Genomic DNA, 14,576 nt, shown 5'->3' on the forward strand with positions numbered 1-14,576 from the left:
TACTAAGCATTTCACTAACGTGCAGTGTTTAAAATCGTTGTACTGCTCGCTGGTTCGTTCTACACTTGAGTATGGTGCAGTCGTTTGGGCTCCTTTTTACCAGAACAGTATTCAACGCATCGAATCCATTCAGCGTAAATTTGTGCGCTTTGCACTGCGTCACCTACCTTGGAGCGACCCTCATAACCTTCCTAGGTACGAAGATCGTTGCAACCTCATTGGCCTCGAAACGCTGTCTTTGCGTCGCGATGTAGCCAAAGCGTCTTTTGTTTCCGACTTGTTACTGTCTCGCATTGACTGTTCTGTTTTGCTCCGTCTTCTCAACATCGACATTCGTCGACGTAGTCTTCGTTCCTACTCTTTTGTTCGACTTCCCGTGTCTCGTACTAATTATGGTAAGAATGAACCCGTCAATAGTATGTGTAGAGTCTTTAACCAATGTTATAACGTGTATGATTTCAATTTGTCTCGCTCTGCTCTTAAGAAATTGTTTTCGCGTGTCCTTTCTCGTACTTAATAGAGCTAGCCAAAGATCTTTATAAATGTTATGAATGTACTGTATTAGTAAACTAGTGTTTAAGGAGTGTTAAATTTAAGCAGTGTTTTAGTGTTAATTTTTGTATCATTTGGTTTTGTTAACTGTTGGTACTTTGAAAAGATGGAGGTTTTGTGCCTACGGGAGAGGGAGTGTTGAGAATCCACTCCCGTGGGCTTTTCCCTCTCAATAAAGATAAAGATAAATGGAAGTAATTAAAAAAGAACCAAAAAACTATGAATATGTAAATATAGATGTATTTCCAATATAAATAGCATATTCGCAAGAATTCTTGTAGTGATCTACCCAACTATGACAAATAATGATGTTACCAGGGCTGACAATTTGATCATGAACCACATTGTCTAAAAGATGAAACATCCAAGTTTTTTCAACATAATGGAAAACTGAACAACATCAACTGAGGCAGAGGGAGGGGTACTTTTTAGTTATGAAGGAAGAGTAAGAGGGAATGGATATCCTAAAATTGATTAGTTTAATTTATGGGCGGAAATAAATCGGCTATTTAAGCTGTGCGCACTTTTGCCCCGTGCTATGCGCACTCTTGCCCCGACCATGGGGCAAAAGTACGCATTTGAGTATTCATAGGAAAATAACTATTTCTCGGATTACAAGCAAAACCAAGAGATATCTAGTATTACGTTTTGAAGATGTGTGATGAGAGTAATAATTTGTAATCATGCCGATTTTCTAGTGCTTTTCTACCAATAGTTATTTTACGAAAACTGTTAGGTGCGCACTTTTGCCCCACCTTACTCTATAAAAGTTCTAAAAACATCTAGAACAAAGTATTAGCGAGAAATTAACACATAAAAATATATTAATAGAAAACCATTTTTTCAAGATCCACCCAACCTTAAATATTGCAAAAATCATAACAAATGAACCATTACAGATAGCCACATAGTTTCTTCAGAAAAGTTGCTTCATTTTGATTGATTTATAACTTTGTAGAACATTATGTAGCTGAATTTTACATATCTAAGAAGTTGATCCTTTGAACTCCCTAACCACAAGGACCACCCTGATTCAACTAGTATAAAAAATCGGCAAGAAAGTTCTAAGAAAGTTTGCTGAAGATACTATATATCTAAAACTAACGGTTTAGGCGCAAACAGATTTGTCTTCCCAAATACAGCTTTGGGACCATAGTGCATTGATATTCCCGGTGTCCGTGACTCCAGCTTCAACTCCATTCCCCATTTTCAAGCAATCAGTGTTAAAATAATAGATCCTGAAGGAACTTGAGGACCTCCTGATTCCCATTCAATACGTTCTGTTTGGAATACGAATGGTTGGCGTCCAAAAGGACATTTTTTCCCAAATCGACATTTTTGCATTCTTTGACAGATCCATTTAAGAATTTTGAAAATATTTTTAAGATTTTTTGCTATTAGCAGTCAAAGTTGACCATGGAGGTAATCCCAGTACTAGCTGGCGTCCAAAAGGGGCTAACCCCACATTGAGTCTTATAGAAATTCAAGTTTTTTCGTTCGTTTTCCGAGGTTTTAAGAAAAAGTAGTCAATCGATTCGCAATCAGTAAATTTTGTGTTATAGTTCACATATCGGTGAACTCGATTTAATACTGTTTTTAGTTGGATTGCATTGTACGTTGACGTTTCGGCTCAAACAGTCGTTCCTGAAGGTAAGGGCCGCTCATACACTTGCTATGTATGGCTATTTTCTATCTAATATATATTTTTTGCACATTTGTGCAAATATTATTGAGCATATTTTTTAGAAAATTCCGGTGAAGCTATCGTGTCTCTACATTGAAAGTTGACCGAGCAATAAGGAATTAAGAGAAAAACGGTACATTGTGGTCGGAAAGCTAAAAAAGTTATCACCTTTCGATATAGAGTTATGGTGTCTTCAGAAGAAGAGTTGCTGTATGGTACTTAGCGCTTTATTTGGTCGAATCACACTAGTTCGGAGTTCAGTCGCTAGGGCGGCGCTGTTATCAACTTTTAATGAAGCTAGATAGAAATGTGGTGTCTTCAAAAGGTTGTAGGTCTTATCATTTTAAACATATCTTCTGAAGATACAAACTTTGTAGATCCTGTATGTTGCGAGATAGAGAAGGTTTTAGTTAAAACATTTACTTACAGATTATGTTTTCAAAAATGTGCCATATTTCAAAACATGTGGGACCTACAGAATTGGTATCTTCAGAAGATATATTTAAAATTACCTGACATACAACTTTGCTGTATACACCATAGTTCCATTAAAAAGTTGATAACAGCGCCGCCCTAGCGACAGAATTCCGAACTAATATGAAATGGATGTTACACAACAACTTTGCGAAAACCACCATAACTCTAAAACGAAAGATAAAGAAAGGACATGTGAATAGTGGGTTAGCCCCTTTTGGACGTTAGGTATCTCTGGGGTTAGTCCCCCGAATTACGAAAATGCTCGTGAATTGAAAAGTAGTAATGTAATGATCTTATTTTTTCTAGACAATATAGGATAATGAACTAATAATAAAATAATGTATTTTTACAATAAAAACAATGTTAATTTGGAAGTGCGGAAGTTTTTCCCATTTTCTGTAGAAAATGCCAAATGTTGGTTATTGATAGTGTTATTGATAGTGGGAATGTCATTTGATAACATGATTTTCTCCTTACTGTTAAAAGCATCTGCAGCCACCGGAGTATGCCATGCACTGATGGTGGGTTCTTATATCATCATCATCAAAATGCCAAATATGGGTTAGCCCCTTTTGGACGCCAGCCAAACAATTATTGACTTATTTTTTAAGTAGTTAGCGTAAAATTCGATTTATCTGGAATTGGAGTACATTTGGGTTTATGAGAACCAAACCAAATCTGCTTAAAAATAATTTGCATTTTTTTGTAAACGAAATAAAATATGAAATAATTAGAGATTTGTAGAACATTGCAACCAGCTTTGTACACATTTTCTGAGTCAACTAGTTCAACAGACAATTTTAACCAGAAAATTATGACGGCTTATGCCAGTGTTAGTGATAAATTTACAGCGAGAAATTTCCAAGCCTTCTTTTCCTGATACTATAAATTTAAAACATGCATTTAAATTAATTTAAAATAGAACGCTCACATTCCAAAAATGTATGAGAGTCGCTCATGAATACTCCCCTCTTATTAAACCATAATCAGACTTTATCAAACGCTTTTTTACGACTAGCCAAATATTGGGCATTTTTCTTGAAGAAATATTTTATAGAACAGTATAGAAAGCGCAGCTCATGATAAAAAGAAGGATTGTTTCTTCGATTACCTTCAGTGTTTTGGCTCCAAGCGCTGCACTCTTTCTAAGCATTTTTTTCTGAAACTAAACATTCTACGTTGATACGCAGAACATTCCAATTTATATCAACGATGCCCGTGTAGGTTGTTAACTATCAAACATTCTTCGAGCCAGTGATGGGTACGGTCACACTAATCTTTATGGTATTCCTCTAAGGCAATGCTCAAACATAAGTTGTAACCATCACTATCCGTATCACATTTCACGTCGGTCGGCATTGATCCACAAATTTGTTTCCTTTCACTACAGCCGCATTTTTTTTTTCATCAGGCCGTAGAGATTGGAGTCGTTATCTATCTATCGTTCTTCGCCGCCTGACCCACATTCTGCTCTGTTCGTAGTAATAGTAACAATGCAAAGATAAAATGTTCGTTTCTCACATTTTTTTTTCTTATTTATTTTTCTCCATTTCAGATTAAAACCGACTGATCCGTGTTTTATTTTGTGGAACAACGCAACCGAACTACAATTGGGGCAAAAAAAAATCGAATCTCAGAGGTGGTTCGACGTGGAGAAAAACAGAGATTCTACTTCGATCGGAGTACCAACCGCCCCTCGATTCGCGTGGCAAATGATTCCGAACAAAAATTAGAAGCAGTAGAATAAGAAGAAGCGGGAAGTGCGATGTTTTTATAGTGTTCACTAAAGAGACGGGTGTTGAATAGTTCTGTGTGCTTTGTGTCGTTAGAATTCGGTAGCGGAACAATCGGCCCAGAACAATGGCAGTTAGTTAAAAGTGAGCGGTGTTTTGTAAGTTAATCCCTAGCACAAGCAGCAGTAGCAGCAGCAGCAGAAAAAGGACAACGAAGGAGACTGCTGTTGCACCCTGTTGCTGGTGTGCGTGTACGTGATAGCGTGCCTGCGTGCGTGTGTGTGCGTGGGTCAGGAACGACTCACCACCCCAAAAGGGAAGTCAACCCCTCTGATTAACGGAGTAACGGAGGGATACTTGAATTCAACGAGAGCCTGCAGCAGAGAAGCAGCAAAATTTACACTTCACACTCACTGAGATATATTAGCTACTACAACTGTTACTACTAAATCTACTACTACTACTACAACTACTACTACTGAATACGCTAAAGTGAGAGGAAGAAGAGAAAGAGAAAAAGATTAGTGTTTAGAAATTCGTAAACAAAACAAAATCTACTAACATCCCCCACGCTTTAAACAAACAAACAAACAAAAAAAACGAAGAAACGCGGAGAAAAGTTCTTAAGAAACTTAATATTAGTAAGTTAAATCGAAGTTAGTAAATCAAATTTAATTCGTAAACGACACAACCAAACATAAAATAAGCAAAAATGGCGACGATAGATGGACGACCAGCACAGTACCAGATTTCGTTGAAGAATCTGCGCGAGATCATGGAGCTTCGGGGCCGGGAGGGAGTGGCCATCGTGAACGAGTATGGCGGCGTGCACGAGATCTGTCGGAAGCTGTACACGTCCCCGAACGAAGGTCTGAGCGGTTCGAAGGCGGACATCGAGCACCGGCGGGAGACATTCGGTTCGAACATTATTCCCCCCAAGCCACCGAAATCCTTCCTGACACTGGTGTGGGAGGCACTGCAGGATGTGACGCTTATTATTCTGGAGATTGCGGCCATCATTTCACTGTTGCTATCGTTCTATCAGCCAGCAGATGAAGATGAGCCTGTGATCGAGGAAGAGGAAGAGCACTACTCGTGGATCGAAGGTTTGGCGATCCTGATATCGGTGTTTGTGGTGGTAATCGTAACGGCCTTCAATGACTACTCCAAGGAAAAGCAGTTTCGAGGGTTGCAGTCGAAAATCGAAGGAGAGCATGTGTTTGCAGTAATTCGGGGTGGAGATGCGATACAAATCAACATCGGTGACATCGTGGTGGGCGATATATGCCAAATCAAGTACGGCGATCTGTTGCCAGCGGACGGTATACTGATTCAGAGTAATGATCTAAAGATTGATGAGTCGTCACTGACGGGTGAGTCGGATCACGTGAAAAAGAACGAATCAACGGATCCAATGGTCTTGTCCGGGACGCACGTGATGGAAGGCAGTGGAAAGATGGTAGTCACGGCAGTTGGTGTCAACTCACAGGCCGGTATCATATTTACTCTGCTAGGAGCGGCTGTGGATGAGCATGAAGCGGCTGCCAAGAAACAGAAAAAGGATGCCAAGAAAGCCAAGAAACTGAAGGATGGCGATGAGATTACGAACAACAGTCATCATCCAGCGCTGAAACCGCAAACTACCGTTGACTCGATCACTTCTGACGATGCGGGAGAAGGTAAGGGAAGTGGCGGTGGCGGCGCAGGTCACGGTGGAAAGGAAAAATCTGTACTCCAAGCAAAGCTGACCAAATTGGCTATTCAGATTGGCTACGCTGGTTCCACTATCGCCGTGTTAACCGTTATCATTCTTATCGTTCAGTTTTGCATTCAAACCTTTGTCATTGAGCAGAAGCCCTGGAAAAATACGTACGCTAACAATCTGGTGAAGCATTTTATTATCGGTGTGACCGTACTGGTTGTCGCAGTTCCAGAAGGTCTCCCATTAGCCGTAACACTATCGCTTGCATATTCCGTCAAGAAAATGATGAAGGATAACAATCTGGTGCGGCATCTAGATGCTTGTGAAACCATGGGAAATGCCACTGCCATTTGTTCGGATAAGACCGGAACACTGACTACCAATCGAATGACCGTTGTTCAGTCCTATATCTGTGAGAAGCTATGCAAAGTGACACCTAAATTTAATGACATTCCACGGATAGTCGGTGAAGCGATCGCTGAAGGAATTTCGCTTAATTCGGCCTTCACGTCGTGCCTGATGCCAGGATTGAATCCGGGTGATCCATTGCAGCAAGTGGGAAATAAGACCGAGTGTGCACTGCTTGGATTCGTTCAAGGTTTGGGCAAGAGCTACCAGAGCATTCGGGATGCTCATCCAGAGGACTCCTTCACACGGGTATACACTTTCAACTCGGTCCGAAAGTCAATGAGTACAGTAATTCCAAGGCCCGGTGGAGGTTACCGGGTGTACAGCAAGGGCGCCTCGGAGATGGTACTAAAAAAGAGCGCCTTCATTTATGGTCAAGATGGTGTGCTGGAAAAGTTTACACGGGACATGCAGGAACGGTTACTTCATCAGGTAATCGAACCTATGGCATGCGATGGCCTACGAACAATCTGTATTGCATTTCGAGATTTTGTACCCGGTAAACCGGAAATTAATCAAGTTCACTACGAAGGAGAACCGAATTGGGATGACGAGGATAACATCGTATGCAATTTGACCTGTTTGTGTGTCGTCGGAATCGAGGATCCTGTGCGACCCGAAGTGCCGGACGCTATTCGAAAGTGTCAGCGTGCCGGAATCACTGTTCGAATGGTTACTGGAGACAATATAAATACTGCTCGATCGATCGCTACAAAGTGTGGCATTATACGGCCTCAGGATGACTTCCTGATTCTCGAAGGTAAGGAGTTCAATCGACGGATCCGGGATAGTAACGGCGATATTCAGCAGCATCTGTTGGACAAGGTCTGGCCAAAACTGCGGGTGTTGGCTCGATCGTCTCCGACGGATAAGTATAATCTGGTGAAGGGAATCATTGATAGTAAGGTATCGGACAATCGGGAAGTGGTTGCCGTAACCGGTGACGGAACGAATGATGGACCGGCGCTAAAGAAAGCAGATGTTGGATTTGCAATGGGAATTGCTGGAACGGATGTTGCCAAGGAAGCCTCCGATATTATACTGACAGATGACAATTTCAGCAGTATCGTCAAGGCTGTCATGTGGGGTCGCAACGTGTACGATTCGATTGCCAAGTTCTTGCAGTTCCAGCTGACTGTCAATGTGGTGGCGGTTATTGTGGCATTCATTGGCGCTTGCGCTGTACAGGATTCTCCCTTGAAGGCCGTTCAAATGCTGTGGATGAATTTGATTATGGATACGTTGGCATCGTTGGCATTGGCCACAGAAATGCCAACCGCGGATCTGCTACTACGCAAACCGTACGGCCGAACGAAACCACTGATCTCGCGTACAATGATGAAGAATATACTTGGACAAGCCGTTTACCAGCTGGTGATTGTCTTCGGTCTGCTGTTCGTCGGTGACAGAATTCTGGACATCGAGTCTGGTCGGGGACAGCCACTGAACTCCGAAGCTACCCAGCACTTCACTATGATCTTCAATGTGTTTGTCTTTATGACCCTGTTCAACGAGCTGAATGCACGCAAGATCCACGGGCAACGGAACATCTTCCAGGGTCTGTTTACGAATCCAATCTTCTACAGCATCTGGATCATCACGTTGGTATCGCAGGTCTTCATCATCCAGTTCGGCAAGGTAGCCTTCTCGACCAAGGCACTCAACGTCGAACAGTGGCTGTGGAGTGTTTTCCTCGGCTTTGGTACCCTGATCTGGGGCCAGCTCGTCACATCGATTCCGACCCGCAAGATGCCAAAGAAGATGGCGTGGGGACGCGGTGAAGGAGCCGAGTATGCCGAAGCGATTCGGCTTGGCGAGGAGCGCTACGACTCACTGGAAAATGACAAGAAACCCCGTGCAGGTCAGATATTATGGATCCGTGGCCTTACTAGGCTGCAGACCCAGCTTCGTGTTGTACGTGCATTTCGATCCACATTAGAAGATTTAGAAGAACGTCGTTCCATTCATAGCTTGCATAGTCTTAGAAGTTCACGCAGTCATCCCGGAGGCATGAGCACGAGTGGTACAATGACTAGTCAAGGTCTCTCAAATCTCTTATATCCACCAGGTTCCAACATCCCAACCGGCCGGCTAATAGGTACTAATGTTGGCGATCTAAAGTATATTGATGAAGATCAAAGACTTCATAATAATCAGCATATTATAGGTATTAAAAATAAAGTAGAATACAGTATATAAATTTGATTTATATATCTTACCACACACGCATATGTATTCTATTCTATATATACTTGGAACTTCGTGTTCGATTCAAAAAGCAAACAAACAAAAAACAATATAGGAACTTCAAACTAATCAAAAAAAAAAAATGTTTTCTATGCAATCGCAAAGCAAAAAACAAGCAAGCAAAATTTACCAAGTGCATATTACTTTGATTGATTGATTTTGAAAAAGATACCATCTAGATTATGTCGTGCATTAATCGGTTGAATTCTTTCACACTTTTTTCTCTGTATTTATTTTCGTTGTGTAACAATTAGTTTAACTTGCTCCTATTAGCTACTTTGGTTATATCGCTGTACAGTTTAACTTCCCCAACTACCCCACTACTAAGATTATTATAGTGAATATTGTTTTTTTCTCCGTTTAGTTTGTTAACAGCCACCCGTTTGTTTACTACCATTAACTATCATTAATTACGGTTTTGATTGATTGTGTGTGAGCGTTTAGTAATTAAACAAAAATGCTGATTTTTAACAAAACAAGCGTTGCCCCAGAAACCGAGAATAATAATAAAAAACAAAACAAGCAGCTAAATAACTATACAAGCGAGGGGTTCAGTCCCACTGGTTGTTGCGTTTTTTTTCCTCTAAGCATTATTAGACGATATCAGTTTTTTTCCTTCCTCATATATAAGTTAATTCCCAATTTTCCCACACACCAGGTATGTTTAGGTAGTGTAACAAAGAATTTCACAATTTAGGGATAGAACGCGCGAATCACCCGGCACACAAAAACACAAAAGACTTGTACACATCATAGACGAACTGACAGATTCAAACAACACTGCGAACCGGATCTAGTTAGCGGATGGATGTGAAAATCATCGTCGGATAATGCCGCGAAAGTATATTTGTTGTTCTTTTTAATCTTTATTCAAACTCACAATTGGAACACGTTTCTCCGTTCGCAATTGTCTTAGTCTTCTCGGTAGATAGTAAAAACAAGACGTCGTTTCAGTGAGTAGAATAAAAAAACGTATTAACGGATTCATTTTGTTTGTAGTACTTAACTCAGCAGTGCCCTTCCTCTCTCACTGTTGCTAGATTGATTATGCCGTTAGTGGTAGCAATTTACTCATTGGATGGTGATGCATTTTGTATGGCACCGAGGCACCAATAATTTTATTTTTAATTGGAGCACGACTGTCAACTCTAGGGAAATGGTGTCCTTTACACACCCACAGGGCACAAGGTCAATCATAGTAGGTCATTGTGTAATGAATGGGCGCATAGATTTGGACGATTAAGTACGATTTAGACGGTTCGTCAACTTTGCGCCAACGTTGAAATCCGTTGAATGCTTTTTTCCATCCATGCATTCGAGCGTTCCACTCTGCAAAACTTTTCGTATCGTTTACGTTGTTTGAACGCCGCCACCGGAGCTGTGTATGCATCTTAATTAGATGTACCGGTGACGGTACCGTGATGATAACGGAAGACTGATGGGTCGTGTAAAAGGTTTTGATTGAAATGAAATAGATTGATTAAAGTACCGGGAACTGTAGAAAAGCCCACCATTTGTTTTAATCTATGACATAATCAAGCCTGTTGTCAATAGGGTTGTGGTACCGGTAATACCGGTACCGAAAATCCCGGGAATACCGACCCATTTTTGGTACCGTAATACCGGTACTGAACAAAAGCCAGTAACGGTATTTTCGGTACCATACATTTTTTTGTGAAAAATATGTGGACTCTCCAGGGGGACCTGTTTCAAAATATCGGTCCGCAAGATGACTTTTAATTATATTAATTATTGTGCACTTCCCACCAACCTGGAATCCGCACTTTTAAAGTGCGAGTGATCAAACTGCGAGCTGTCAAAACACATATATTTCAAGTGATAGAGACGGTCTTTTCATAGACAGACCAGTCCAACTAACCAGTCTATGAGGAGAATTTAATGGAAGAATAGTAAGTGCGCAGTGCGGTTAGAATCCAGTTTTTAGTGCCACAAGTAATACCTTCTAGATAAATCGTTGAGCTAACACCTTTGTGGGGGAATGAGGAGGGGCCATCATCATAATAATTCTAGAAATTTAACATTAATAGCTTCCGTTGTACTGAATGGTATATTTAAATTCTTACTATTTTGTCTGAACTATTTTGTCGAAGTTACTAAAGTACTAAATTTCAAAATATTCACATCTAGCGTAAGAGACGTAAAAATTTGCTATGATTTATTTTTATTAGCGACATTCTGATTGGTTTCCATTATTTATTGGGCGGCGCGTAATAAGACTGTGGTCTAAGTCATGTCTGTATTTGGTTTGCTCTTAAATCTTTATCTATAAAAGAACGAACAGCGATTTAGAAGCTAACAATTTTAGACATGGTGAGCTGCTTCAAATTAGGCGATTTGTAATTATTGGTGATTGGAAAATTCAGCAAGACTCCATAGCTTACAGGAAAGCAAGGAGCCTTGATATGCATTAGAGAATAGTAGACAAACGACATAAAGGTCGAAACCAATTTACAGAAAAGCAAGAGAGGAATTGAGAGCAACCTGCTCGGATTTACAACTATTCTCGCTTTGATTTACTGTTGTTAATAGGGTTTCTTACATTTACCATCTGTTGAAGTCGACAAAAATCGCACCGCTTAGCAGTTATTGATATCAAAGTGGCCTAGATTTCTAAATAAAAGAAGGTACCGTACACGCAAAATATCTTCTGTGAAATGAGTCATGCCATTCCGAAGCAATTAAAAACAGTAAACATGTTTTTTAATCAGCACAAATCAATCATCTGAGAATAATGTCATCAGTTTGAGCATTCAATTTCTCTTTGAAGCTTTTTTCGAATTTTTTGAAAAAAAAAAATATTCGAGTACCGGTACTTTACCGGTACTACCGGTACTGAGGGCTTCAGTACCGTAATACCGGTTCTCGCCAAAAAGGGTCGGTACTGCGAACGCTAGTTGTCAACGAGGCATCAAGCTAGTAAATGACAAAGAGCAAGTTTAATAATTGTACCCTTAGTAAACGGCAAACTCATTTGCATGAGTATAGCTCATAAAGAAATGAACGACATGGCTCTTAATTTGTTTCTTCTATGCTTGTTGAAATATGATCCTAATGTTCCCAACAACAGTTATTCTATCTCATTTTTAGATACCATCTGATTTGGTCATAAATTGTTTTAAACATTCATTTGCGAAACTGTTTGGAAATCTTGTCCATTTGTATGGTCATGCGCATATTTTTACTCTACTAGGGAGGGTACTATTTAGTTAACTCTTTCCCCCGTTCAATCAGTAAATACTGAGAGGTACATATGACTTGAAAGATCATATTTACCGGTCTAAACGGACTAGACAGTGGAATGAGTATAACAAGTCTCTTTCGGTATATAACCTAGAAATTAGGAAATCGCGAAGAAAGAGTTGGATGCTTATGTGCGAGCGGGTTGAACAAACTCCCGTCGTTGCAAGACTACAAAAAACTCTCAAACGATCATACAAACGGGATAGGTAGTGTGAAGAAGGACGATGAAACTTTCACCATTGATTCCCAAGAAACACTTAGTATCATGATGGAGAAACATTTTCCTGGTTCGTTTCCCTTTAATAATATGCGAACGCAGAATCAAATTGAAGCAGAACCTGACTCATATGAAGCTAGTACCGAAGCTCACGAAATAGTCAGTGCGATATTTACAGACGCAAAGGTAGAATAGGCGACCGGCTTCTTTGAACCAAATCGCCGGGGATGGACGGAATACTGCCAATAATGCTACAAAAAAGCAAACAGCACACCTAAAGGAAATGTTTGGGGAAGTCTAATACTAAACTATATACCTAGAAACTGGAAACAAACAAGGGTAATATTTATACTAAAATCGGGGAAGCGTGATACATCACTTCCAAAATCTTTTAGGCCAATCATAACCTCCATATTTCTGAAAATTATGGAGAAAATGATTGACTTACACATTAAAGCAGGGTACTTGAAAGACTCTCCACTGTGCGAATTTGAATTCGCATGTTAAAGCAATAAATCAGCAATAGATGTATTGCACATGTTGGTTGAAAAACTAGAGAATTCTATTGAAACAGAAAAAAATCTCACTTGCGGCTTTTTTAGACACAAAATGTGCTTTCGACAATGCATCTCATAGTTCAATGCGGAATGCTATGAGAAAACATGGGTTTACACAATAAATTGGATCAACTCAATGCTTACAAACCGTGAAATAACTAGCACGCCTGGAAACACGTCACTGACTATGAAAACAAATAAGGGATGTCCTCAAGGCGGAGTTCTATCACCCTTATTGTGGTCATTAGTTGTAGACGAACTATTGAAATCATTAACTGAAATGGGATACGAAGAGATTGGATTTGCAGATGATATTGTAATCCTTGTAAGGGGAAAATGTGATTATGTTATCTCAAATAGAATGCAATCTGCACTGAACTATACTTCGAAGTGGTGTAAAAAGGAGGACCTGAACATAAATCCCTCCAAAACAATCATAATCCCATTTACTCGAAAAAGAAAATATTCCATATCAACACTTGCTCAACGGAACAGTAATTGAAATGTCCTCTGAGGTAAAGTATCTGGGATTGATACTAGATAAAAAACTAAACTGGAATGTGCACATTGAGCAGGCAACTAGTGCTCTTTGGGTGTGCAGTAGAACAATTGTTAAAAAATGGGGTCTCAGAGTTCAGTAGTTCACTGGTTATACTTTGGTGGCCTAAAACAAATGAGACATACACTCAAAAAAGCTAGGTAAACTTCAAAGGCTTGCTTATGGAGCGATAACTGGTGCCATGCGAAATGCTCCATCGACAGCATTAGATGCAATGTTGCATCTTCTTCCGCTGCATCAGGTGATATAACTTGAGGCGGAAAAGGCGCAAAAGGGCCGTTGTGAAAGATCGCCATTCTAGGCGATTGCCCGTCATCACCTTGACCTGCTGTCAGGTCAAACTTTCGTCGACTTCTTTTATTTCCTTGTTGAGGCTGCGCCGCCATGAGCCTCTGGGTCTGCCTCTGATGCGATGTCCGTGTTTATATCCAACGATTTGGTCTTGTTGACGTTGATTTTGAGACCTGCCGCTGAGGAGCGATCGGCAAGATCATCAAGCTTACTCTACATGTCAGAGCGCCGTTGTGCTAGGAGAGCAACGTCAACAGCCAATTGGAAGTCATTCAGATGCTCCATAGTAATAGGTTGCCACAGAAACCCACGATTTGGTTCACGATCAATCGCTCCTACCAGAATCTCGTCGATTACGATGAGGAACAGTAGCGGTGATAGAATACATGCTTGCCTAACTCCAGCCACGACCCGGATGGGGTCAGACAAGACACCCAATATTCTGCACGAAAATGCCTCGTACTGTGCTTCAATTAGACCGATGATTTTCTCAGGGACACCCTTGCGTCTCAGGGCTCCCCACATATTTTCGTGATTGAGACTGTCGAAAGCTTTTCCGTAATCGATGAACACTAAGTAGAGAGACTCTTGGAATTCATTGACTTGCTCCAGGATGATACGGAGCGTGACAATATGGTCCGCACAGGATCGTACGACACGGAATCCTGCCTGCTGCCGTCGGAGAGTTGCGTCAATCTTCTCCTGTACCCGGTTCAGGATCACTTTGCAGAGAACTTTGAGAACGATACACAGTAACATGATGCCCCGCTAATTATCGCGTACAGTCAGGTCACCCTTTTTGGGAATCTTCACTAAGACGCCTTGCATCCAGTCGGCCGGCAAAGTCGCGGTGTCCCAGATATTGTAGAATAATTGATGCAACATTTG

At 40.7% G+C, this 14,576-nt stretch overlaps 1 protein-coding gene across 21 annotated transcripts in view; it reads left to right on the forward strand.

Moving 5' to 3' along the window:
- The window catches only part of LOC131688755 (plasma membrane calcium-transporting ATPase 1), a 163,631-nt gene that overhangs the window by 109,369 nt on the left and 39,686 nt on the right, over positions 1-14,576 (forward strand). For 18 of the 21 annotated variants that reach the window (XM_058973247.1, XM_058973257.1, XM_058973242.1 and 15 more), the window contains one exon: positions 4,269-8,723. In XM_058973247.1, coding sequence (XP_058829230.1) covers positions 5,159-8,723 — 3,565 coding nt within the window. In that variant the 5' untranslated portion in view covers positions 4,269-5,158. The remainder of the gene's footprint in view (positions 1-4,268; positions 8,724-14,576) is intronic. The other 3 variants (XM_058973262.1, XM_058973263.1, XM_058973264.1) reach the window with 3 other exon arrangements.

Source organism: Topomyia yanbarensis, chromosome 3 (assembly GCF_030247195.1).
Source record: "Topomyia yanbarensis strain Yona2022 chromosome 3, ASM3024719v1, whole genome shotgun sequence".
NCBI lineage: Eukaryota > Metazoa > Arthropoda > Insecta > Diptera > Culicidae > Topomyia > Topomyia yanbarensis.